Source organism: Hyperolius riggenbachi, chromosome 2, assembly GCF_040937935.1.
Source record: "Hyperolius riggenbachi isolate aHypRig1 chromosome 2, aHypRig1.pri, whole genome shotgun sequence".
NCBI classification, from domain to species: domain Eukaryota; kingdom Metazoa; phylum Chordata; class Amphibia; order Anura; family Hyperoliidae; genus Hyperolius; species Hyperolius riggenbachi.
The window spans coordinates 127,137,824-127,163,897 of record NC_090647.1 but is presented as its reverse complement, the minus strand read 5'-3'; the positions used below and the strand labels follow the sequence as shown (position 1 = coordinate 127,163,897).

The 26,074-nt window shown below is 44.0% G+C and overlaps 1 protein-coding gene and 1 long non-coding RNA gene across 2 annotated transcripts in view; one reads left to right on the top strand and one right to left on the bottom strand.

Moving 5' to 3' along the window:
* Nucleotides 1-26,074, bottom strand: part of GALNT6 (polypeptide N-acetylgalactosaminyltransferase 6) — a 91,958-nt gene that overhangs the window by 11,127 nt on the left and 54,757 nt on the right. The window contains exons 5-8 of the mRNA XM_068267370.1: nucleotides 22,934-23,168; nucleotides 7,094-7,211; nucleotides 3,607-3,807; nucleotides 1,600-1,731 (exon numbers count right to left, since the gene is read on the bottom strand). Of these exons, the coding sequence (XP_068123471.1) occupies nucleotides 1,600-1,731; nucleotides 3,607-3,807; nucleotides 7,094-7,211; nucleotides 22,934-23,168 (686 nt within the window). The remainder of the gene's footprint in view (nucleotides 1-1,599; nucleotides 1,732-3,606; nucleotides 3,808-7,093; nucleotides 7,212-22,933; nucleotides 23,169-26,074) is intronic.
* LOC137545776 (uncharacterized) overlaps nucleotides 1-26,074 on the top strand; it is a 64,410-nt gene that overhangs the window by 35,673 nt on the left and 2,663 nt on the right. The window contains exon 4 of the long non-coding RNA XR_011026101.1: nucleotides 7,128-7,219. This is a non-coding gene — a long non-coding RNA (uncharacterized lncRNA). The remainder of the gene's footprint in view (nucleotides 1-7,127; nucleotides 7,220-26,074) is intronic.

Genomic DNA, 26,074 nt, shown 5'->3' with positions numbered 1-26,074 from the left:
GCAGCTCAAAGCTCTGCCTCCCTGGGCAGTAAAATCCACAAGTTTGAAAGTTGTGGATTTTTGCCCCGTTATTCAGGCGGTTTATAAATTTCAAGTTTGGGTTTGGCACAAATTATAAATCAGGAAAGCATTTTGTTAATGTAAGTTTGGGCACAATGTTTAGACAGAGTTGCAGGCGCAGAAGGGGTATATCCTAGGACTACACTGGTTATTTTAGTTTCTTGGGAACTTGACAGAGGTCTCTTATAAAAGAAACCTTGCACCTAAAATGCTTAGCATTAAATCTGTAGCTTCTGTGCTAATAGAATTACCTATAAGCCAGGACTTATCTGCTAGTATTACTGGCTGCAACTGGTCCCTCAACATATAATGTTGCGACTCCCCCGTGGGTCAAGTATGCAGATGAGGAAAGTCAGAAGACTGGATATACAGGTCCTTCTCAAAAAATTTGCATATTGTGGTAAAGTTCATTATTTTCTGTAATGTACTGATAAACAGACTTTCATATATTTTAGATTCATTACACACAACTGAAGTAGTTCAAGCCTTTTATTGTTTTAATATTGATAATTTTGGCATACAGCTCATGAAAACCCAAAATTCGTATCTCAAAAAATTAGCATATTTCATCCGACCAATAAAAGAAAAGTGTTTTTAAAGAAAAAAAAAGTCAACCTTCAAATAATTATGTTCAGTTATGCACTCAAAACTTGGTCGGGAATCCTTTTGCAGAAATGACTGCTTCAATGCGGCGTGGCATGGAGGCAATCAGCCTGTGGCACTGCTCAGGTGTTATGGAGGCCCAGGCAGGGCCGGTTTAAGCAACAATGGGGCCCCAGGGCAAAATAAACCTGGGGGCCCCCCCCAACAGATACCCCGGAACAAAAATCGGCATTAACCTTTTCCCGACCGCGTCACGCCGATGGGTGTGGCGGCAGCCCCAGGACCGCCTAACGCCGATTCGCATAAAGTCCTGGGGCTGTGTTTTGCAGGAGATCGCGCGCAGGGTGCGCATGCATCTCCTGCTTGGTGGGCGGAGCATTCAGTCTCCCAGCAGCTATTGCTGCTCGGGAGACTGTTAGACGGCTTATCTCCATCTATGTAGATGTACAGCGCTGCGATCCGCCCGGCGGATCGCTCAGAAACAGCCGTATCAGTCCGCCGACAGACTGTACACACGCCAGACTGTCTGCTGAAAACCCGCCCAGCGGGAGGTGACGACAGACCCGCCGTTGCCTGCAGTCCAGCGTGTGTACGGACCTGTATGCCAAAATCATCAATATTAAAACAATAAAAGGCTTGAACTACTTCAGTTGTGTGTAATGAATCTAAAATATATGAAAGTCTAATGTTTATCAGTACATTACAGAAAATGATGAACTTTATCACAATATGCTAATTTTTTGAGAAGGACCTGTATATTCCTGCTCAAAGTGAGCAATTCAGAAAGTATTAAGACCAGGGAACAAGAATTTATTTGAAAGAGGTCAAGACAGACCAGATAGTTCACCAATCTCAGGTTAACTTAATGCATAGGAAAGTTTAATCAAGTAACCAGTGATTTAGGTTTACTGAGGTTATAAATCACAAATTACTTACCGCACCAAAATAAGTTGGTGAGAGGTCTGGAATGAACATCTCCGGGTAGATAGTCTGGAGGTACCATGAGAAGTTCTTACACTGCAGGTCATGTCTGAGCTTCAGCCTCGGGGTAATGTCTCCAAAGTTCCTCTGTAACCAGAATGATTTACGTAATGATTCAAAGAGCCACAATGCATACATAACTGATGCACAAACAGTGAAATCATAGCGCAGTACAGTATTGCTACATCTGCTTCACAGAGGCTTGACATATTTTCTGCCACTAGAGGGTGTAAAATTCAGTCTGTCGAACATTATATCAACACGTAAACAGAAACTTTGCTGGGACTTAGGCCTCGTTCACATTGCGCTCCGATCGTGTTGGCCACATTTCTGTGCGCTGGGCGTTATTGCTAAGCGTTTTTTTTAAGCGCTTTAGCAAAACGATTATTTAAATCACTACCGGACGTCAGTCAGGAAGTGATTAATTTGTCCCCGAAAATGAATAAATACAATGTATTTATTCATGAAAGCGCTGGGGAAATCGCTATACAAAGCGCTTTTTCAAGCGCTTTGCGATTTCCCTATACCTTCAGGGCATATTGCCCTGAAAAATGGTCCATGCACCGTTTTTGTAAGCGGCATGCAAACAGAACACCCCAATGAGAACTATCTCATTGGAAAGAATAGTGTAATCGCTTTTAGGGTGATTTGTACAAATTCCCTGCGCTTAAAAAAATCCCCAAAATGCCTCTAATGTGAACGAGCTTTTAGGGAAGGTCATAAGCCAGTCAAGTATACTAAATAATTTGCAGTGAAAGTTCTTCTTTAAAAAAAAACAGACTGTTTTTTTCATGTGTTTATGGATTAGCAACCCTGCCCTCTTTGTCACCGCACTCTTAATGCTGGAAATTAACAGGAAATGTCAGCGCTACGTAATATGTTGGCGCTTTATAAATACAATAGACAAATGTTAATTAGGCAGGCATCTGTCTCAGTAGTATCCATATCATCCATTATAGCAAAGAACGTAGACATCTTTACTCATTGACACAGCTACATTAGAGCAAGTCCACACATTCATTTACATCACTTCTTGCTACCCTATCTTAATCTGGATCATTTTTGGAGAGAGATGTATAGGTCAAAAATTGGAGAGTGGAAGGGGGGGGGGGGGGGGAGGGGGGGGGAGGGTTCTTGCTAATCTCTTAGGAAGCAATTTTCCTTGCTTTACACTTCAGGAAGCAATGCTGTGTCTGCATCTATCCTCAGTAACGATATATGGTGCAAAACCGCTTTATTAGTCTTACCATGGGGTAGAACTAGCAGCAGAGCTGATCCTGCAGCCTCTCCCCCACACCCTTCCCGTTAATACAAACCAAACCACTGTCTGCCCGCTAAATTTAGAGCACTTCAGTGGAGCAAAGGAATCACTCATCTACTCCAACGCCAGGTCTGTTTTTCCCTAGACTGCCATTTGCAGCCAACTGTTAACACCCAACAATGGCTGTATGGCCCCAGATGTTATACAGGGTTGCGAGTCAGCAAGCAGCAGCGAAAAGCAGAAAGGACCGAGCACTGGAACAGTAACTACCTTTATGCTTCACTCTGTATATGAGGAAGATTTATATTGGATGTGGCAACGATTGCTTTTTTGTGTGTTCAGCAGGAGGCCACATTTATTATTTGGTGGGTGTGGAAAGATGAAGGGATGGGAGAGTTTTGTTGACATTGTGGCTGTGTTATTATTAGGGGGATGCAGTTATACTGGCCTCACTCGTTACACTTGTTATCGTAGCTAGAGGATTAGAACTACATGAGAAAATATTGGAAGGTGATCAGCACTGGAGGCTTCAACACTTCTCAAACGGGAGGCGTTTTTAAAAAGCCTTTTCTGTTGCACTAGTGTTTTATGGACATATGAAATACACAAGGCTTGGAAGTTAATATACAAGCAATTGACAATACAACAGTTAAACTTAAATTCCAGTAAAAGAGCAATATTGTCCCAACTCCAGCACTTACTTCTTTAACCATTTTTGCAGCTTGTTGGTTTCTCCGATAGAAAATCTCTTTATAGTCATCCATCCAGGCCTCGGCTAGGCGCACCTGGTTCCGAGTGATCACTTGAGTGCCTTTGGGAAAGGTGTGGGGGCTCTTGGTTCGGAACACGTGGCCCACTACAGAGCATGGAATGATCTCCAGCTGACCTCCACACTGCCAGACCTATTTGGAAAAATAAAGTATTTGTTTACATCAAACTTTCTCAGTGGGCCAGTGAAACTGGTTAGTATTACAGAGAATCGGACAGACACCAGTTCATCTGTGTGAACAGCCTCAGGTGCTGTGTCTAAAATAGAACTAAAACAAAGAGATCCTATGTGCAGTGAGGTTGAAGGCAAGGAGGGATTTAAAAAGCTATCTGGGTAGAACAAGTGCAAACTCCTACGAAAGAACCCTTGTATTTGCACAACAATATTTCCTAATACATTGCACAACTAATCAGAAGAAGGTTTATGAATGCCAACCGTTCTTGTAACAAAAACCTTTGTCCTCTGTCCAACAGCTCCATCCTCTCTACTACAGCACGTCACCTTTTCACATCCAGCAGTTTATCACTCTTATCCAGCATCCATCTTAGTGTAGTGACTGGATAGTGTACTGGTTAAAGAGGAACTCCAGTGAAAATAATGCAATACAAAAAAAGTGCTTCTTTTTTACAATAATGATGTATAAATGATTTAGTCAGTGTTCTCCCATTGTAAAATCTTTTAAATCCCTGATTTACATTCTGACATTATTTGGTGACATTTTTACTGTTGGCAGGTCATGTAGCTGCTGCATTTTCTTTTGGCAGTTGGAAACAGCCATTTCCCACAACGCAACAAGGTTCACAGACAGGAAACTGCCAAGAGTATGTACTTTTCTTGTTTCTTGTGGGAGGGGTTTCACCACAATATCAGCCATACAGCGCCCCCTGATGCTCTGTTTGTGAAAAGGAATAGATTTCTCATGTAAAAGGGAGTATCCGCTACTGATTGGGATAAAGTTCAATTCTTGGTCGGAGCGATACAATGAAATGTATTGTGTTTTAAAAGTAACTTCAGCTCAGTCTTCTGACTGTGCCGAAGTTACTCACTGTGCGCCCAAGTCTCCTGCGCCGGATTCACTGTGTTCCACTGCATCTATCCTCAGTCTGCTAAAAAAAAGACCTTTAATATATCCCACAGTTTTATTTTAGATTTAAATCTAGTTTTTACGTTTTTACTGTTTCATTGTCTCTGTTCAACGACACCTTCAATGAAGTATGTCAGAGTTGAAATCTATGAATTATTGACCCTCTTTAAAGGGGAACTGAAGAGAGGTATATGGAGGCTGTCATGTTTATTTCCTTTTAATCAATACCAGTTGCCTGGCAGCCCTGCTGGTCTATTTCTCTGCAGTAGTATCTGATTAAAACCAGAAACAAGCATGCAGCTAGTCTTGTCAGATCAGACTTATAAGTCTGAACCACTGAAACACCTGATCTGCTGCATGCTTGTTCAGGGGCTATGGCTAATAGTATTAGAGGCAGAGGATCAGCAGGGCTGCCAGGCAACTGGTATTGTCTAAAAGGAAATAAACATGACAGCCTCCATATACCTCTCTCTTCAGTTCCCCTTTAACCCTTTCCTGCTCTCAGAAGCCATTTACTGACAGGGAAGTGTTTTATGGCTGTAATTACTTATCAGTGAGAGTAGTCAGGTTCCGAACTGGGCAGAAACTGTCACTTGCATACCTGATGTTTAACTTTTCTTTCTTGTGTGCTAGGCACTGTACATACACATGTCTATCTCATCATGTCACATGTCATCTTGGATGTAGTTTAAGCAATGCCACTTGCCCCTACCATATGGATATCAGTTAATTGGGCAATTTACATCATGCATTTAAAACTACAAATAGTTCATGGGCACTGAGACAAAGTCTGGGAGTGGAGAAACACAAAAAAGTTAATGGTGAGTACATTTAGTACTCACTGGGCCACCTATGGTCCAGGGCCCCATAGCAGCTGCTATGGCTATTGTTACACCCCTGCCAGGCACAGGGGATTCTTGGGAAAAAGGCTCTTTGGTGCTGGGCAATGAAAGGAAGTAACAGTTTGCTTCCCTGCAAAACTCTGTAAGGACCACACACACAGGGGCCTCAGGGGGTTATTTAGTCAAAGCTAAAACACTCTTCTACAACTGAGCAGAAAAGCATTTGGCAATGGTTCCTACTGTTGCATTTTGAGCTGCATGGGGGACACAGAACCGCTGAACGCAACCGCTGTGGGTCACGGCATGCAGCATCCAAGAAACTTCTAGTGACCACAACTTCTCAGCAATCGCCCGAAAACTATGGTAAATACAGAGATGAACGCAGCTGATGATGCCTCATGGGAAGGACAAGACTGCTAACTAATGGAGTGCCCTATAAAATACGAGAGCCTTGGCACCAAAAAGCAAGGCTCTGGGCCAACTTAGAGTAACTCCAGTGAAAATAACGTAATTCATTTTTACAATAATTATTTATAAATGATTTAGTCAGTGTTTGCCCATTGTAAAAATCTTTCCTCTCCCTTATCTACATTCTGACATTTATCACATGGCAATATCTTTACTGCTGGCAAGTGATGTCACTGGAAAGAGATGATGCATTTTGTAAACCGTTATTTCCCACAATGCAACAAGGCTTTCACAGTGTGATGTCAGCACCCGGGTGCTGACAACCTGTAGGAAGGGTTTCACCACAATATCAGCCATACAGAGCACCCTGATTATCCGTTCGAGAAAAGGAAGATTTAGAAGATTTCTCATGGGAAAGGGGGTACTGGCTACGGATTGGGATGAAGTTCAATCCTTGGTTACAGTTTCTCTTTAAGGATCTTTTTGCTCAGTTTGCCTCTCCCTTCTCTGGTAGTCAGATCATATCTGGATGCCCTACCACCTAATGCCATCTGTGGGAGAAAGCAATGCTTTGTAATGCTGAAGTGGTGATCATCTGCATATTGGCGAACAATACTGTGTTCTCTAGAGTAGCCTTTGGCATTCTCTCCTTTTCAAGTGGTGAATGCCATTTAGCAATCTATATAGTGGTGATCAGATTGATTTTGATAGTGGATTCCTGTTGAATTTAGCAGTCCTATAAAAGTAGACGTCAGGTTGGACATTTTTGGCAGACAAACTTCTAAATCTGGCAATCTGAAAAGTGAGGTTCTTTCTGCAAAGGCATTCTTCCAGCAAAAAGGGTTTCTGCCCCTATAAGTAAACCCTAAATAGTGTCCTCCTCTAATGGGCTTTGCTGTGAAGTGGGTGTCCTCATGGGGATATGGGATTCATACTAGCCAAGCTTAAACCAATAGGGTGCAACATTAAACCCCAATCATTACCACCGTACAACTCAAAACCCCTCCGCAAAGAATGGAAGAGCAGAGGGGCTGCCGAGGTATAAGGAAAAAAAACTCACAGTACTTTCAGTAGCACATACTTACTCTAAAAGACATTTCAACATTTTCTCCTCCCCAGATCTCCATTTGGTCATCATAGGTTCCAATATGTTCAAAGTAAGCCTTGGAGATAGAGAAGAGACCACCAGCGAATGTCGGAGACCTAAAAAGGTAAAAATCACATATAAAAAGGTTACGCACTCCTAAAAGGAAACCATACAACTCACTCTGAATACATACTGTATATTTAAAATCTCCTAGTGCTAAATCAGTATGGAATACAAAACAGTTCATTTGTCTATAGGATGTAATTCCCAGTTTAAACACACAACAATCAAAAAATACAAGTTGCCCTTCAGGACCCAGTCACGTTATAAAATGGAAAGGTGAAAGCACATTGTACCACAACGAAGGCCACTATTGACTCTATATGCAGTACCCAATTTTGTACACATAATGGTAAGCAAGAAAAAAAAACTGGGCACAAATGAAACGTTTAACTTTTTCAATCTTTCTTCACACAAAACATTAAAAAAGTAACCCTTGATCAGCAGCATAGGTGTACTGCAGTGCCAATTGGCTTTTTTGGAAGAAAAAAAATAATTTCTAAGCTAGAGCACAAAACCTGTTCTATACTCCTCCACTGTCTGTAGTCTTGGTCCCCTAGCAATGATAATAACCAGAACTACACTAGAAAATAAATTGTATGTATGGAACAGTCTAGTTTGGCTTACAGATTGTTAGTTATGATGGATTTATATAGTGTCATCTTCTGTGGCACTGTAGCTTACAACATAAATAGACCATAACAACACATACAGAAGTTACAAAAAGCAATATGTGAGAGAACCCTGCCCTTGAAAGGATCCACCTTTACGAGGGATTCCAGTCTGTAAATCAAGTCAATGGGCGACCTATAAAGACTACTGGCTTGTGTGGAGCCTAATCAGTGCAGTTACTGCGTTAGGTTTCCTGCCTTGCTGTTTTTAGGAATGAGACACTTTATAGAATAAGGTTAAATCTGTTTCTTTATGACCATTGATTACATGCTGTCGTTTGATAAAAATGTCATACGTTTTAATTCCCCAGCTGTTATTCATCATTGTAAAGGTGGCAAAAGGCATGCATTGTCCGAGGAATAGATGAGGGGGAAGCATCCTTTGGTGGCCACATGTGAAAATGCATTTGTGTATTCATTAAAGTGTAGGGAAAGCCAGACTGCATCGCTAATACATTGCTCTGCACTGCGAACATGCTAAATTCAATTTCAAAATTAAATACGCAATCTTACGTGCTATGAAATATTTTTACATTCTAATTACATTCTAACAGCTAATCTACAAAAACTGCATCAGAATAAGTTGCTCTTCCAGTACACAGTCTAATTATTGTAATTTACCTACTGTATATTCTGGCGTATAAGACTACTTTTTAACCCTTGAAAGTCAGAGGTCGTCTTATACGCCGGGTGTCATTGATGCCGGGTGATACGCCCTATCCTGTTACAGACTCTCAGATCTCGCTGGTGAGGACTGTAGTGAAGCGGCGCAGGCGCACATGTGCGAGATCTGAGAGGCAGAGAAGGAGGTAAATAGGATGCAGGGGTGTGCCAGAAGGGTGAAAGAGGCGTGTTTTATGGGCACAGCGCGATCTATTCTTCCATACTGCTCTGATAAACAGATAGACAAGGAGAGCGGACCAATCCACGCAGTCAATCGCCTATATACTGGGTACCACATACAGTACAGCAACAGTATCTGTTCATACATAGCACCAGTATAGGATTTATTTATTTATTTTATTTGGTGTGCGTTGGAAGAGGGGTATTCTTATACGGCGAGTATATGCCAAACCCTATACTTTAACTGGAAAAGTTGTGAGGTTGTCTTATTTGCCCAGTCATCTTATACGCCGGAATATACGGTAATTTATACAACTCGTAACCTTAGACAGAGTTAGGCCGGGTTCACATTGGTACGCATCCGCTCCTGCGCTGCGTTCCGCTCCGTTAGGCTTGGTTCACATTAGGCTAAAATAGCTTACGTTCCACTCTGATGAGCGGAACACAGCAGCGGAAGCAATGCTTTCCGATGGGAAAGTGCACATTGCAATGTTCCGCTCCCTGCGTTCCGCTTCTTGGAGCGGACGTTCCCGACCTGCACCATCCTTCTGCTCTGCTTCACAGAGCGGAACACAGCGCAGGAGCGAATGTGTGCCAATGTGAACCCGACCTGAAAGAGTGGACTATGCAAGCATTCAAATTAGGTAGCATTGAATTGATTGTTTTAAACTGTTGAGGATCAATGAACCACTAGAGGGCACTTCACACTATCTTTCATTCAGCGCAGTTCAACAATTAGATGATGAATCAGCAGAATTCTGATTTTACTTTTTATGAATAGGTGCTTAATGTGAACCGAGCACCTTTTTAGCACTCAGGACATTTCTATAGCAGATGAAAAATGCATGCCAACAATCTGTTTCATTATTAAAATAAACTTTCATTTTACCTTGTATTTTACAATCAAAGTAGTTTTATTAGCCTGTTTCAGCAACCTGACCGTCCGCAGAGATCTCAGGAAGCTAATTGTTTTATTGAGCCAATTATCCAGAAGAAAACAATACCTTTTCATCAACAAAAGGGGTGGGTAATTAGGACTGTTTCTTCAAAGACATTGTGTGTGTCCTAATTACCCACCCCTTTTTGTTGATGAAAAGGTATTGTTTACTCTGGGTAACTAGTTCAATAAAACAATTAGCTTCCTGGGATTTCTGGGGACAGTCAGGCTGCTGAAACAGGCTAATAAAACTACTTTGGTTGTAAAATACAAGGTAAAATGAAATATTTATGTCAAGAGGGTACAACACTGTTACTTTATAAACTATGGGCTTGTAATTAGGGATGGGCGCAAAACTGAAAAAAATGCACCTTTATTTCCAAATAAAATATTGGCGCCAAACATTGTGATAGGGACATAATTGAAACGGTGTAATAACCGGGACAAATGGGCAAATACATTTCATGGATTTTAATTACAGTAGCATGCATTATTTAAAAACTATAATGGCCGAAAACTGAAAATAATGTTTTTTCCCCCCTACATTTTTTTTCCTATTTTCCCATTAAAACACATTTAGAATAAAATAAATTCTTGGCATAATGTCCCACCTAAAGAAAGCCTAATTGGTGGCGAAAAAAACAAGATATAGTTCATTTCATTGTGATAAGTAATGATTAAGTTATAGACGAATGAATGGAAGGAGCGCTGAAAGGTGAAAATTGCTCTGGTGCTCCAGGGGTAAAACCCCTCAGCTGTGAAGTGGTTAAAGACACACTTATAGTTTTGGCCTCATGCATACTTTAAGCAGCAGAAGAGTTGCCTGAATGAATTATCTATATAACTGGTAATTGAATTCTGATACATTATAATACTTCGGGGAATCAAGTGGCTCTGAAATGCGACCGACTAAAGGATAGCACTGAATAATGGAAAATCTGACTTCATCCAACCAGCTACTTTTCATCCAGCTTACAAGTAAATTCACCAAACGGCTTGACAGGAAGCATCTCAAACAAATGACCCGGAAAACCCCCCAAAAAATATGATTTAAATGGAGACTGTTGCGTTGTCCTCCTCCCATTTTCATTAACGTGCATAATATATAAGGAAAAGCACTTCACAAACAGGTGCATAGTGGGTACTGTGCACTTTAGAACCATGCTAGTTTATTTTTTTCTTTTTAAAAGTTGATTTTTCAGTATGACACTGCGCTTCCTGTTCTAGCAATGTCAGATTTGACTGCTGTATTTGCATTCCCGTTTCAGTTCAGAGACTCACTAAGGTCCAAGGTGGCGAGGAATTACAGTGACATTGGACACCAAAGAGACAGGGTTGTGTAGGCAATAAATAAACTGCAGCGCTAATTAGCTAAGATAACAGCATGTTGGCAGTGCTAGTGTGTACGTCATCTCAGCCATGCAGGCCAGGCACACCCTCTGTTCCTCCAGTCACATCACCATCCTCCTCCTCCCCGACTGTGCTAGCCTGCGGATCAGCATCCCTTCTACTCACTTATAGGCTTTTCTCCCCTGTTTTTCACAATATTGAAGCTTTGGCATCTGTGTGTGAGCCCAGCCGCTGTAAGGAGCTCAAGCCGGCTCTTTCATTACAGAAAACACATCTCTGACCACAGTGTTACACATTTGCTAGCAACTGATATGGTTTCTATTTAAGCAAGGCTCGTGCTGAAACTATATATGCTCATATAACCTTAAATCTATTGAATAGGATAAGTGGCTAAGTAGAGACACCAGAATAAGACATGTGCCTGACTTGAGCAGATCAGCAGTGAGCTCTAATAAATGCCACTATTAGTCACACTAAAGAGAGCAGTTAAGGAGTGCCTGCAGGCTGCCAGCTGGATTATACCGATAAGACTTAAATGAAACCTGCAATTAATCTCCTAAATGACTATTTATAGCCAATGTGGGACCAACAAGTGCAGCACCAGGGCTGGAATACAGAGACACAGCATCTCACTCAGGGTTGTATAAAAATATAAACAACATTTAGTATCATCTGAACTAATTACATTTCAGTCTTCCTACGTTACTAGGCAGCCTATATTGAATTGTATGCTATAGGGGTGCCTCCCATCTCCGAGGCAATCCCTTTGGTGAGAGATGCATCACTCTTTATTAGTATTAAACACAGCAGTATTTATTGCGCAGGTTCTAACAACGCATGACATTCATTTACGCATTTGATCAAAACTTAAAGAGAAACCGTGACCAAGAATTGAACTTCATCCCAATCAGTAGCAGATACCCCATTTTACATGAGAAATCTATTAATTTTCACAAATGCATTATCAGGGGGCTCTGTATGGCTGATATTGTGGTGAAGCCCCTCCCACAGGAGACTGAGTCCATTTTCCTGGCAGTTTCCTGTCTGTGAACCCCGTTGCATTGTGGGAAATAGCCATTTACAGCTGTTTCCAACTGCCGAAAAAGCAAGCAGCAGGTATTTCCACTTACATCACCTGCCAGCAGTAAAAATGTCACCATGTGATAAATGTCAGAATGTAAATAAATGAGAGGGAAGCTTTTACAATGGGAAAACACTGACTAAATCATTTATACATAATTATTGTAAAAATTAAGCACTTTTTTTATTACATACTTTTCACTGGAGTTTCTCTTTAAAGTGGACCTGAACTGTTGCACAGGAAAAAAGGAAAACTGAGATAAATGCCCCCTGTATGTATTTAGAGAGTTTCGCCTGGCTTATTTCCCCCTCATCTGTGACTAATCACCACCGTAATTTGATCTCTCAGCTGTGTCAGCTCAGAAATCTCCTCTTCCACAGAGCTGCTAATTTGTAAACACAGGATGTTAACCCTATGTATGCTTCTATGAAAGGAGAAGTGGACACACTGCTGATCTATTGCAGGATTTCTATCAGCTGAAACAAAGAAATGTTTTTCTTTAACGGTTATTATCGGTTATTATGCTGTGGCTTATCAGTTAGAGCAGAGAGGAAGGTCTGAGTTGGGGTTGGAAATTCTACAGCCAAATGTATTTATATAGCATCAACAACTTCGGTAATACTGTACAGAGCATATAGTCTTGTCACTAACAGCCCCACCATAGTCCTATGTCTAGGGCCAATTTAGGTCACCGCGCAGAGGCACACCGTGAGTAGGAAGACAGAGGCTCACAGAGTGAAGGAGGAGTGCGCTGGCCAGGTAAGTGTTGCACATACTTTGCAGGGGAGAGTGCTTTGGGGTGAACACAGTGAATCCAGCGCAGGAGACTTGGGCGCAGCCGGCGCCCCCATAGGCCGTAATAGGAATTACGGCTATAGTAGTGCACAGGGAGTAACTTCGGTGCCGTCAGAAGACAGAGCTGAGCAGAGCAGGGACAAGGTCCTCCAGCACCCAAGGCTGAGACACCAAAGTGCGCCCCTCCATCCCTGCCACCCCAGCCGTCACTCACTGATTGCTATTAAACTAAGAGGGCCACAGGGCCCACAACCTCCCCAACACCTTAATCTCTAGTTATCTGGCTTGCAGTCACTGCCATGTATCCCCTTTTCTTATTTCTCTCTGCTTCATACACAATTAGGAATGACAGCTGAATAAATTGTGCGCCCCCTCCTACACTGCGCCCTGAGGCTGGAGCCTCTCCAGCCTATGCCTCGGCCCGGCCCTGGAGCTGAGGTTACTTTTAAAACACAATAATTCCGCTTCCAGCAATTATTTCATTCCCCACCATCCATGGCAGCCTGGAGGAGGAATAGTATTTAACACGGCCGGGAACTTGTACAGCAGCAGGATCAGCTATATGCCGGCTGTATCCTGTGCCCGAACTGATTCCTCTCGTACGCGCTTTGGTGGTACCGGCAGCAGGCTCTTGCGTCCTGTGCAATTGCACTGTTTGCCCCGGCCCAAACTCTACCTGCATCTCCTTCAGACACTACTCTAAAGGTGGTCACACATGATACAATAAAACTTTAGAATTTACCATTTTTTCTATAATCATGATTTTTTTTTTTTTCCATAAACAGGGTCTTAAAAAAAATCCTATAGAATAATATCCAAGTGTCTCTGTGTCCGTATGTATCCCTGCTCATAAACTGTGCATGTGCGCAGAGAAACTGAGGGGGAGAGACGTGCGGCTTCAAGGGGCGGACCTGGCCAACGGGCAGGCTCTAATACCTGGAGGCAGACATGATTGAGTGAAATACACATCAAATGTCCCAGGCTAACATCTAGGTTCCACACAGACCCCTATTTTAGTCTTCCACCCTTTCCCTCCTCCCTCCTCCCTCCTACCGGAGGGAGGAGGGTCTCATCTGCCAGGGAATTCCAGTATTTCAGAAACCAGCTTATATACCATGATAGGGATTTGAACCCAGGCCTCAGTGTATGGTAGGCAACTAACATATCCATTGTACCACCAACACTACTAGCTGAAAGTAGCTGAAAGTAGCTGAAAGTAGCCTAGCATGTACCATTTATGCAAGAGAAAAATTAGACAAGACAAATAACATTTATATCACACTTTTCTCCTGGCAGACTCAAAGCACCAGAGCTGCAGCCACTAGGGCACACTCTATATAGGCAGTAGCACAGATATGTAGCCAGACATGGCCTTGTATTTTGTGTTCAACAGTTCTCAAGAGAAAAATTAGACAAGATAGCAGTGTTAGGAAGACTTGCCTAAGGTCTCCTACTGAATAGGCGCTGGCTTACTGAACAGACAGAGACAAGATTCGAACTCTGGTCTCCTGTGTCAGAGGCAGAGCCCTTCACCATTACACCATGCATCCACTGCTTACAGATCTGTAGCCAGGCATGGCCTTGTCTTTTGTGTTCAACAGTTGTCCAAAGAGAACCCCAGATAGCCAGGTAGATTCATATCTCTCTCTCTCTCTCTCTCTAGTAGGGATGGTCACCGCTTTCCGCGGAATTGTATTTTTGAGCATAAATGGATTGAGCATAAATGGTACATGCTAGGCTGGCTTCAGCATGTAGTGTTGGTGAGAGAGAGAGAGAGAGAGAGAGAGAGAGAGAGAGAGAGAGAGAGAGAGAGAGAGAGAGAGAGAGAGAGAAGCTTTCATCCCAATATGTGGAATTTAAAGAGACTCTGTAACATTAAAAATCTCCCCTGGGGGGTACTCACCTCGGGTGGGGGAAGCCTCCGGATCCTAATGAGGCTTCCCACGCCGTCCTCTGTCCCACGGGGGTCTCGCCGCAGCCCTCCGAACAGCCGGCGACTGTGCCGACTGTCAGTTCAATATTTACCTTTGCTGGCTCCAGCGGGGGCGCTGTGGCGACTTTCTGCACGGAAATAGACGGAAATACCCGATCTCCGTCGGGTCCGCTCTACTGCGCAGGCGCCGGAAACTTGCGCCTGCGCAGTAGAGCAGACCCAACGGTGATCGGGTATTTCCGCCTACTTCGGCGCCGAGAGGCATCAGAGCGCCTGCGCAGGAGCCAGGAAGGTAAATATTGCGTCACAGCTGTACGGAGGGCTACAGCGAGACCCCCGAGGGATGCAGGACGGCGTGGGAAGCCTCATTAGGATCCTGAGGCTTCCCCCACCCGAGGTGAGTACCCCCCAGGGGCCGTTTTGTCGTTACAGTTCCTCTTTAAGAGATTTTCACAAGGAAGAGCAAAACATAAATAAATCAAACACAGCCCCTGGACTGATTAGGATGGCAGGATGATTTAGCCAGAACTGGAAGGATGATTCAGAGGAGGCTGGAAGGAGCGGCATACTGTGTCTGTGTATCTGGGCCTGGAGGCTGGATCCACGCCTGGACTCAGTCAGCGTTCAGCTCCCCCCCGACCAGCTACCACCGCTCAGCAATCCATCACCAGGTGCATAAACCTGGCCGAACTACAGCCGATACTTTTGTTGGCACCGCTAAGGCAGAGGATCCGCAGGACTGCCAGGCACCTGGTATTACTTAAAAGGAAATATGGCAGCCTCCATATCCATCTTGCTTCAGTTGTCCATTAAAGGACAACTAAAGCAAGAGGAATATGGAGGCTGCCATATTTATTTCCTTTTAAGCAATACCAGTTGCCTGGTAGTCCTGCAGATCCTCTGCCTCTAATGCTATAAGCCATAGACCCTGAACAAGCATGCATCATATCCGGTGATTTACATTATCGTCAGATCTGACAATATCAGCTGCATGCTTGTTTCTGGTGTCATTCAGTTACTACAGCAGCCAAATAGAACAGCAGGGCTGCCAGGCAACTGGTATTATTTAAAAGGAAATAAATATGACAGCCTCCATTATCCCTCTCACTTTAGCGTCCTTTAAGACATAGATACTGGGAGAAACATAAGCTCCAGATGCACAGCAGTCATTTTGATGGCACTGCAATCCTACATATGCCCGCTGTTGAACATTGCTACATTTGTGGCCTGTTAACGAAGGAACGGCAACTTTTAAATGAAAGTCTTCCATCAGGGCACCACAGCGGCATGGTGAATGGCACTCCTACTTTGCAGTGCTGATCCAGGTTAAAACCTGACCCAGGAACCTACCTGAGTTTATATGTTCTCTCCATGTTTGCCTGGATTTCCTCAGGCACTGCTTTCCTCCCCATTCCAAAGCGATACTGATAAGTTAATTGCACCCCCCCCCCCCCCCCCCCCGTTATATAAGGAGTCTGTCTTTGTAAACCAACAACCAATCTAAACCTACATCCTGTCCGTTACTTAAAAACCTGAAGCCATCTGTACCTGCAACCACAACAGGTTTGAGCTCATTTACGCAATACTCTATTATACAAGAAATATTCGTGTACAGAGCCACTGAGTAAATACAGTAATTGCCAAGTCCCAGATCCCCCTCTAAATAATCCAAATTTCACTTCTTTGGCCATGGTTAAGTGTCCGCAGAGACTCTGTCACTGCTCAGTACAGTTACGTATAAAAAGAATAAAATCTTCTTTCTCTAGCTTAGCACAACAGCAATTACTTCTGTTAACAGGTCAATAAACGGCACTGCACTTTGTACCGGGTAATAAAATGAAGGGCATCTGTGTTTGTCCTCTGATGCACTTCATAGATTGAGTACATAAAAATGGATGGCTAATTTCCGTTTGTGATTTCTGCATTACTGGATAACAAACCCCAAATTAATTTTGTTATGAGGAAAAACAGCAGCTTTGAGTGAGTGACGGCATATTTTTATTTGGTTCTGTAATCCAAGAGGAAATCCTACCTGAAATACCTTCCAGCGTTTGGCTTTTCATTCATTTCTCAAATGAAGAGATTTGAGCCTAGAGACAGTTAGGGCCTATTTTCACTACACACGGATTCTGAATGCGAATTTCCGCATCCAAAATGAAACACCTTTGCAACTGAAACCTTTTCCATTCAATGCGAATTTTTGGACGTGCTGCGGTGCAGAAAAATCTGGATGGTATGCTGCATTTTTTCACATGCGGGTGCGATCTGGAAGTGAATCGTGGCTAATGTAAGTCAATGGGGCCGCATATAATCCACATTACAAATGCAGAAATCTGCGTTCAGAATGTAGATTACCCAACAAGCACAGCGTAATTTCCAAGGCAATTATGCTAATGAGTTGCTGGGCAATACACATAACATGTAATGTTGCTAGGCACTTTTCAAATCGCAACGCAAATTTTCGCATGAAAATGTGTATGGGTATTTAACCACTTGAGGACCTAGGGCTTTCTACCCCTTAAGGACCAGGCACTTTTTTTCCATTCAGACCACTGCAGCTTTCACGGTTTATTGCTCGCAACATCCCAAAGTATTCACTGAGAGGCATAGTGAGTTCATAGAAGATATTATTTTTTGTCACAAGTAAGCGGAAAATGACACTTAGTGAGAAAAAAAAAAAAAAGTTTCCATTTCTTCTAACTTGCGACAAAAAAAAATGAAATCTGCCACGGACTCACCATGCCCCTCTCTGAATACCTTGAAGGGTCTACTTTCCAAAATGGGGTCATTTGTGGGGTGTGTTTACTGTCCTGACATTTTGGGGGGTGCTAAATTGTAAGCACCCCTGTAAAGCCTAAAGGTGCTCATTGGACTTTGGACCCCTTAGCGCAGTTAGGCTGCAAAAAAGTGCCACACATGTGGTATTGCCGTACTCAGGAGAAGTAGTATAATGTGTTTTGGGGTGTATTTTTACACATACCCATGCTGGGTGGGAGAAATATCTCTGTAAATGACAATTTGTTAATTTTTTTTTACACACAATTGTCCATTTACAGAGATCTTTCTCCCACTCAGCATGGGTATGTGTAAAAATACACCACAAAACGCATTATACTACTTCTCCTGAGTACGGCGATACCACGTGTGGCACTTTTTTGCACCCTAACTGCGCTAAAGGGCCCAAAGTCCAATGAGTACCTTTAGGATTTCACAGGTCATTTTGAGAAATTTCGTTTCAAGACTACTCCTCACGGTTTAGGGCCCCTAAAATGCCAGGGCAGTATAGGAACCCCACAAATGACCCCATTTTAGAAAGAAGACACCCCAAGGTATTCCGTTAGGAGTATGGTGAGTTCATAGAAGATTTTATTTTTTGTCACAAGTTAGCGGAAAATGACACTTTGTGAAAAAACACAATTAAAATCAATTTCCGCTAACTTGTGACAAAAAATAAAATCTTCTATGAACTCGCCATACTACTAACGGAATACCTTGGGGTGTCTTCTTTCTAAAATGGGGTCATTTGTGGGGTTCCTATACTGCCCTGGCATTTTAGGGGCCCTAAACCGTGAGTAGTCTTGAAACCAAATGTCGCAAAATGACCTGTGAAATCCTAAAGGTACTCATTGGACTTTGGGCCCTTTAGCGCAGTTAGGGTGCAAAAAAGTGCCACACATGTGGTACCGCCGTACTCAGGAGGAGTAGTATAATGTGTTTTGGGGTGTATTTTTACACATACCCATGCTGGGGGGGAGAAATACCTCTGTAAATGGACAATTGTGTGTAAAAAAATCAAAAGATTGTCATTTACAGAAGTATTTCTCCCACCCAGCATGGGTATGTGTAAAAATACACCCCAAAACACATTATACTACTTCTCCTGAGTACGGCAATACCACATGTGTGGCACTTTTTTTCACCCTAACTGCACTATGGGGCCCAAAGTCCAATGAGTACCTTTAGGATTTCACAGGTCATTTTTGTTTCAAGACTACTCCTCACGGTTTAGGGCCCCTAAAATGCCAGGGCAGTATAGGAACCCCACTAATGACCCCATTTTAGAAAGAAGACACCCCAAGGTATTCCGTTAGGAGTATGGTGAGTTCATAGAAGTTTTTATTTTTTTGTCACAAGTTAGCGGAAATTGATTTTAATTGTTTTTTTTCACAAAGTGTCATTTTCCGCTAACTTGTGACAAAAAATAAAATCTTCTATGAACTCACCATACTCCGTACGGAATACCTTTGGGTGTCTTCTTTCTAGAATGGGGTCATTTGTGGGGTTCCTATACTGCCCTGGCATTTTAGGGGCCCTAAACCGTGAGGAGTAGTCTTGAAACCAAATGTCGCAAAATGACCTGCGAAATCCTAAAGGTACTCATTGGACTTTGGGCCCCTTAGCGTACTTAGGGTGTAAAAAAAAGTGCCACACATGTGGTACCGCCGTACTCAGGAGAAGTAGTATAATGCGTTTTGGGGTGTATTTTTACACATACCCATGCTAAGTGGGAGAAATATCTCTGTAAATGACAATTGTTTGATTTTTTTTTACACACAATTGTCCATTTACATAGAAATTTCTCCCACCCAGCATGGGTATGTGTAAAAATACACCCCAAAACACATTATACTACTTTTCCTGAGTACGGCGGTACCACATGTGTGACACTTTTTTGCAGCCTAGGTGCGCTAAGGGGCCCAACGTCCTATTCACAGGTCATTTTGAGGCATTTGTTTTCTAGACTACTCCTCGCGGTTTAGGGCCCCTAAAATGCAAGGGCAGTATAGGAACCCCACAAGTGACCCCATTTTAGAAAGAAGACACCCCAAGGTATTCCGTTAGGTGTATGGCGAGTTCATAGAAGATTTTATTTTTTGTCACAAGTTAGTGAAAAATGACACTTTGTGAAAAAAAACCAATAAAAATCAATTTCCGCTAACTTTTGACAAAAAATAAAATCTTCTATGAACTCGTCATACACCTAACAGAATACCTTGGGGTGTCTTTTTTTCTAAAATGGGGTCACTTGTGGGGTTCCTATACCGCCCTGGCATTTTACAGGCCCAAAACCGTGAGTAGTCTGGAAACCAAATGTCTCAAAATGACTGTTCAGGGGTATAAGCATCTGCAAATTTTGATGACAGGTGGTCTATGAGGGGGCGAATTTTGTGGAACCATTCATAAGCAGGGTGGCCTTTTAGATGACAGGTTGTATTGGGCCTGATCTGATGGATAGGAGTGCTAGGGGGGTGACAGGAGGTGATTGATGGGTGTCTCAGGGGGTGGTTAGAGGGGGGAATAGATGCAAGCAATGCACTTGGGAGGTGATCGGAAGGGGGTCTGAGGGTTTGGCCGAGTGATCAGGAGCCCACACGGGGCAAATTGGGGCCTGATCTGATGGGTAGGTGTGCTAGGGGGTGACAGGAGGTGATTGATGGGTGTCTTAAGGTGTGATTAGAGGGGGGAATAGATGCAAGCAATGCACTGGCGAGGTGATCAGGGCTGGGGTCTGAGGGCATTCTGAGGGTGTGGGCGGATTGAGTGCCCTAGGGGCAGATAGGGGTCTAATCTGATAGGTAGCAGTGACAGGGGGTGATTGATGGGTAATTAGTGGGTGTTTAGGGTAGAGAACAGATGGAAACACTGCGCTTGGGAGGTGATCGGACGTCGGATCTGCGGGCGATCTATTGGTGTGGGTGGGTGATCAGATTGCCCGCAAGGGGCAGGTTAGGGGCTGATTGATGGGTGGCAGTGACAGCGGGTGATTGATGGGCGGCAGTGACAGGGGGTGATTGATGGGTGGCAGTGACAGGGGGTGATTGATGGGTGATTGATAGGTGATTGACAGGTAATCAGTGGGTTATTACAGGGGAGAACAGATGTAAATATTTCACTGGCGAATTGATAAGGGGGGGTCTGAGGGCAATCTGAGCGTGTAGGCGGGCGATTGGGTGCCCGCAAGGGGCAGATTAGGGTCTGATCTGATGGGTAACAGTGACAGGTGGTGATAGGTGGTGATTGATGGGTGATTGATGGGTAATTAGTGGGTGTTTAGAGGAGAGAATAGATGGAAACACTGCGCTTGGGTGGTGATCTGATGTCGGATCTGCGGGCGATCTAGTCGTGTGGGTGGGTGATCAGATTGCCCGCAAGGGGCAGGTTAGGGGCTGATTGTTGGGTGGCAGTGACAGGGGGTGATTGATGGGTGATTGGCAGGTGATTGACAGGTGATCAGTGGGTTATTACAGGGAAGGACAGATGTAATTAATGCACTGGCGAATTTATAAGGGGGGGTCTGAGGGCAATCTGAGCGTGTGGGCGGGTGATTGGGTGCCCGCAAGGGGCAGATTAGGGTCTGATCTGATAGGTAAAAGTGACAGGTGGTGATAGGGGGTGATTGATGGGTGATTGCTGGGTAATTAGTGGGTGTTTAGAGAAGATAACAGATGTAAACAATACATTTGGGAGGTAATCTGACGGCGGGTTTGCGGGCGATCTAGTCGTGTGGGTGGGTGATCAGATTGCCCGCAAGGGGCAGGTTAGGGGCTGATTGATGGGTGGCAGTGACAGGGGGTGACAGGGGGTGATTGATGGGTGATAGGTGATTGGCAGGTGATCAGTGGGTTATTACAGGGAAGAACAGATGTAATTAATGCACTGGTGAATTGATAAGGGGGGGTCAGAGGGCAATCTGAGCGTGTGGGCGGGTGATTGGGTGCCCGCAAGGGGCAGATTAGGGTCTGATCTGATAGGTAAAAGTGACAGGTGGTGATAGGGGGTGATTGATGGGTGATTGATGGGTAATTAGTGGGTGTTTAGAGGAGAGAATAGATGTAAACAATGGATTTGGGAGGTGATCTGATGTCGGATCTGCGGGCGATCTATTGGTGTGGGGGGGTGATCAGATTGCCCGCAAGGGGCAGGTTAGGGGCTGATTGATGGGTGGCAGTGACAGGGGGTGATTGATGGGTGATTGACGGGTGATTGACAGGTGATGGACAGGTGATTGACAGGTGATCAGGGGGGATAGATGCATACAGTACATGGGGGGGGGGGGGGTCTGGGGGGAATCTGAGGGGTGGGGGGGTGATCAGGAGGGAGCGGGGGGCAGGGGGGGGGAATAAAAAAAAAATAGCGTTGACAGATAGTGACAGGGAGTGATTGATGGGTGATTAGGGGGGTGATTGGGTGCAAACAGTGGTCTGGGGGGTGGGCAGGGGGGGTCTGATGGGTGCTGTGGGCGATCTGGGGCAGGGGGGGGGGGGGGGGGGAAATCAGTGTGCTTGGTGCAGACTAGGGTGGCTGCAGCCTGCCCTGGTGGTCCCTCGGACATTGGGACCACCAGGGCAGGAGGCAGCCTGTATAATACACTTTGTAAACATTACAAAGTGTATTATACACTTTGTATGCGGCGATAGTCGGGTTAACATCCCGCCGGCGCTTCCGTATAGCCGGCGGGATGTTGCGGCGGGTGAGCGGCGCCAGGCGGAGGATCGCGTCACGGATGACGCGATCGCTCCGCCCATGCCCATACAAGGACCGCCGCCAATTGTCAATACGGCGGTCCTTGCGGCGTCCACTTCCCGGCCGCCAATTGTATATACGGCGGTCGGGAAGTGGTTAAAACGGATGCATTAAAAAACGGATGTGGATTTCCGGACGCGATTCGAACAAGTGCTAGTCGAAATAGGCCCTTACATGAAGTGTCCAGAAGTGTATTAACCCCCCCCCCCCCCCCTCAAAGTATACCTACCTACCATATACCTACCTGTCATATAAAAAAAATTCCAAACACTGGTAAGTTACAGTGTGGTGTATACACAAAATTTGGGTAAAAAGTATGTGGTCTGCCTGTTGCATGCAAATGTTGCAGGTATTTTGTGAGTACATCCCACTGTGGGCCATCAGCATTCAGATACACTTCAGAGAGATGGCATTCCAGTATTTACTCTGCAGAGCTCTGCCAGGGCCGACCCTACCATGAAGCTACCTAAATCCTTTGATTGTGTTGAACACAAACAAAGGCTGCACTCCTTACTAAAGAGAGCAGAGATACTGTCTGCTTTTCGCAGGGGAGGGGGTAGGGTGGATATTATTCGAACACATGCAGATCTATCAGAAATTAGGTCTTCATATGGTGCCCAGTTAACCTCTATAAAACAACTTACTTGATGGGATAGGTTTCATCTTTCCTCCGTTCCTTCTCATGGGCTGGGATAGACTCCCAACCAAATGTCAGACTCCAGTCAAAGTTGCCGCGGCTGTGGTGCTTGCCGTACTGCACTGGCTTAGAAAACTCAAATGTGTTTAAGTCAATTGTGGTGATATCGGGACTCACAACAGCTGTATGATCTTCTGCGATTCTAGACAAGAGGGGCTCCAGCCAGCCATGGAAACATTCACCTGCATAATAATGAAATGGTAACTATAATGGTAACTGACACACAAACATACGCCATGCTATAAACTTTCAGGGTAGGAACACACTAGGCAGAATCGCATATGCGTTTTCCACTATGTGCTATGGAAAATGCATATGCAATTCTGACTAGTGTGTTCCTACCCTCAAGGAATTGATACAGGTTTATATCTGACAACTTAAACATCTAGTTGCTTTCAAACCTTAAAGAGAACCCGAGGTGGGATTTAATTATGCTAGTGGGGCACAGAGGGTGGTTGTGCACACTAACACCAGCCTCTGTTGCCCTATGGTGTGCCTCCAAGACCCCCCTGTGCGCTGCTATACCCCCCGCAGTGCTGGCGACACGCAGCATGTCGCCAGCACAAGGTTTACCTCTGCCTGTCTGTTAGCGCCGCTCCCCCGCCTCCTCCGTATCGGCGCTACCCGCCCGCGTCCCTTCCCTCCCGCTGATTGGAGGGAAGTGACGCAGGCGGGTAGCGCCGATACGGAGGAGGCGGGGGAGTGGCGCTAACAGACAGGCAGAGGTAAACATTGTGCTGGCGACACGCTGCGTGTCGTCAGCACTGCGGGGGGTATAGCGGCGCGCAGGGGGGTCTTGGAGGCACACCATGGGGCAAACAGAGGCTGGTGTTAGTGTGCACAACCAGCCTCTGTGCCCCACTAGCATAATTAAATCCCACCTCGGGTTCTCTTCAATATAAAATTAGTGAAAAGGTTTTTGAAATAACAGGCTTAAAGAGACGCTGAAGTCTCTTTTTTTAGCTGTTTTTGTCATATAATCCTGTTCTGCGTGATTGTCCCAGTAGATTTTCTGCATCCCCATGGCAGATGAATTATTTATTACTGTGAAACAGCCCTGCAAAGCTACCAGGCTTGCAGGGTTTTTCTTCCTGGAAGAGGCAGAGCTTTAGGCTGTAGCTCTGCCTCCTCCGCAGTCAATCTCCACCGATCAGCGCCTCTCCCCGCCCCTCTCAGTCTTCTTTCACTGAGAGCGGCGGGGAGGAGGCAGAGATCTGTGGAGATTGATTGTGGAGACACAGAGCTACAGCTCAAAGGTCTGCCTCTCCAGGGCAGCAGAATCAGCGACCTGAAAAGTCGTGGAACTTTGCAGGTCGATTTCACAGTAATAAATCATTCATCTGCTGCGGGAATGCGGCAAATCTACTGGGACAATCATACAGAACAGGATTATATGAAAAAAGCAGGTAAAAAACAAGACTTCAGAGTCTCTTTAAATTGAGGGTTTCCACTATAGCCAAAAAAAAAACAAAAAAAAACACAACAGCCATTTCAAAGGGAACAAATGGCTGCCTGCATATTCCTCACATGGCATATTTTGGTCATTTCTCTAAGCAGCTGCCTTTAAAGGATACCCGAGGTGACATGTAACATGATGAGATAGACATGGGTATGTACAGTGCCTAGCACACAAATAACTATGCTGTGTTCCTTTTTTTCTTTCTCTGCCAGAAAGAGTTAAATATCAGGTATGTGAGTGGCTGACTCATTCCTGACTCAGGACAGGAAGTGACTACAGTGTGACCCTCACTGTTTAAGAAATTCTAACTATAAAACACTTTCCTAGCAGAAATTGCTTCTGAGAGCAGGAAAGAGATAAAAACGGGAATTTCTTATCAGTGAGGGACACAGCATAGTTAGTATGCTAGGCACTGTACATACACAAGTCTATCTCATGTCCCTTCGTGTATCCTTTAAACCACTTAAGCCCACAGGGTTGTTTATTTTTTTGCATCTGAGCAACTTTCACCTCCCATTCATTTCCACCACCAATTAGGCTTTCTGTGGGTTAATTTATTCTAAATCCATTTTAACAGGAATATTAAGAAAAAAATGGAAAAAAAAATCATTATGTCTTAGGCCGTTATAGTTTGAAGTGAATATATGCTATGGTAATTAAAACCCATGTATTTTATTTGCCCATTTGTCCCGCTTATTACACCATTTAAATTACCATATGTCCCTATCACAATGTTGGCGCCGATATTTTTGGTGGAAATAAAGGTGCATTTTTTTCAATTTGCGTTTATCACTATTTACAAGCCCAGAATTTAAATGAAATTATATTAATATACTCCTTTGACATGCATATTTAAAAAGTTCAGACCCTTAGTTAACTTTTTTTTTTAATTGTAATTTATTAAAAAATTTATTTGAGCAATTTTTGGTGTGGGAGGTAAACAGCTAATTTTTAATGTAAAAAAATTTATTTAATGAAAAATGGATGTGGGTGTAGTTTTACCATTTGGCCACAAGATAGCCACAGTCAAAAAGTCTTGGAAGCGTACGATCACGCTTTCAGGAAGCATTAGGACGACAGGTATTTTTTTTTAACTCAGAAAAACCGCAGCCTCTAATAAGAGGCTGTCTGTTTTTCTGCGGGGTGCTTCGATCAATGAATGGGATCTATAATCCCATTCATTGATCGCTGAGCTAATGGAGGGCAGCGGGAGCGCGTGCGGCCGACGGGAGTGCGCGCAGCCTATCTGGACGAGAATGTTCGTCTAGATAGGCTTAAAGGATACCCCAGGTGACATGTCATGATGAGACAGACATGTGTATGTACAGTACCATCAATGTTCAAAGCGCACTGGTTAGTGGTTACTGGTTATATATGTGTATGTACAGTGCCTAGCACACAAATAACTATGCTGTGTTCCATTTTTTTCTTTCTCTGCCTGAAAGAGTTAAATATCAGGTATGTAAGTGGCTGACTCAGTCCTGACTAGACAGGAAGTGATGGAAATTCCAACTATAAAACACTTTACTAGCAGAAAATGGCTTCCGAGAGCAGGAAAGAGATAAAAAGGGTCAATAGTTCATAGATTTTTAGCTCTGGCATCCGTCAATGAATGTGTCATTGAGCAAA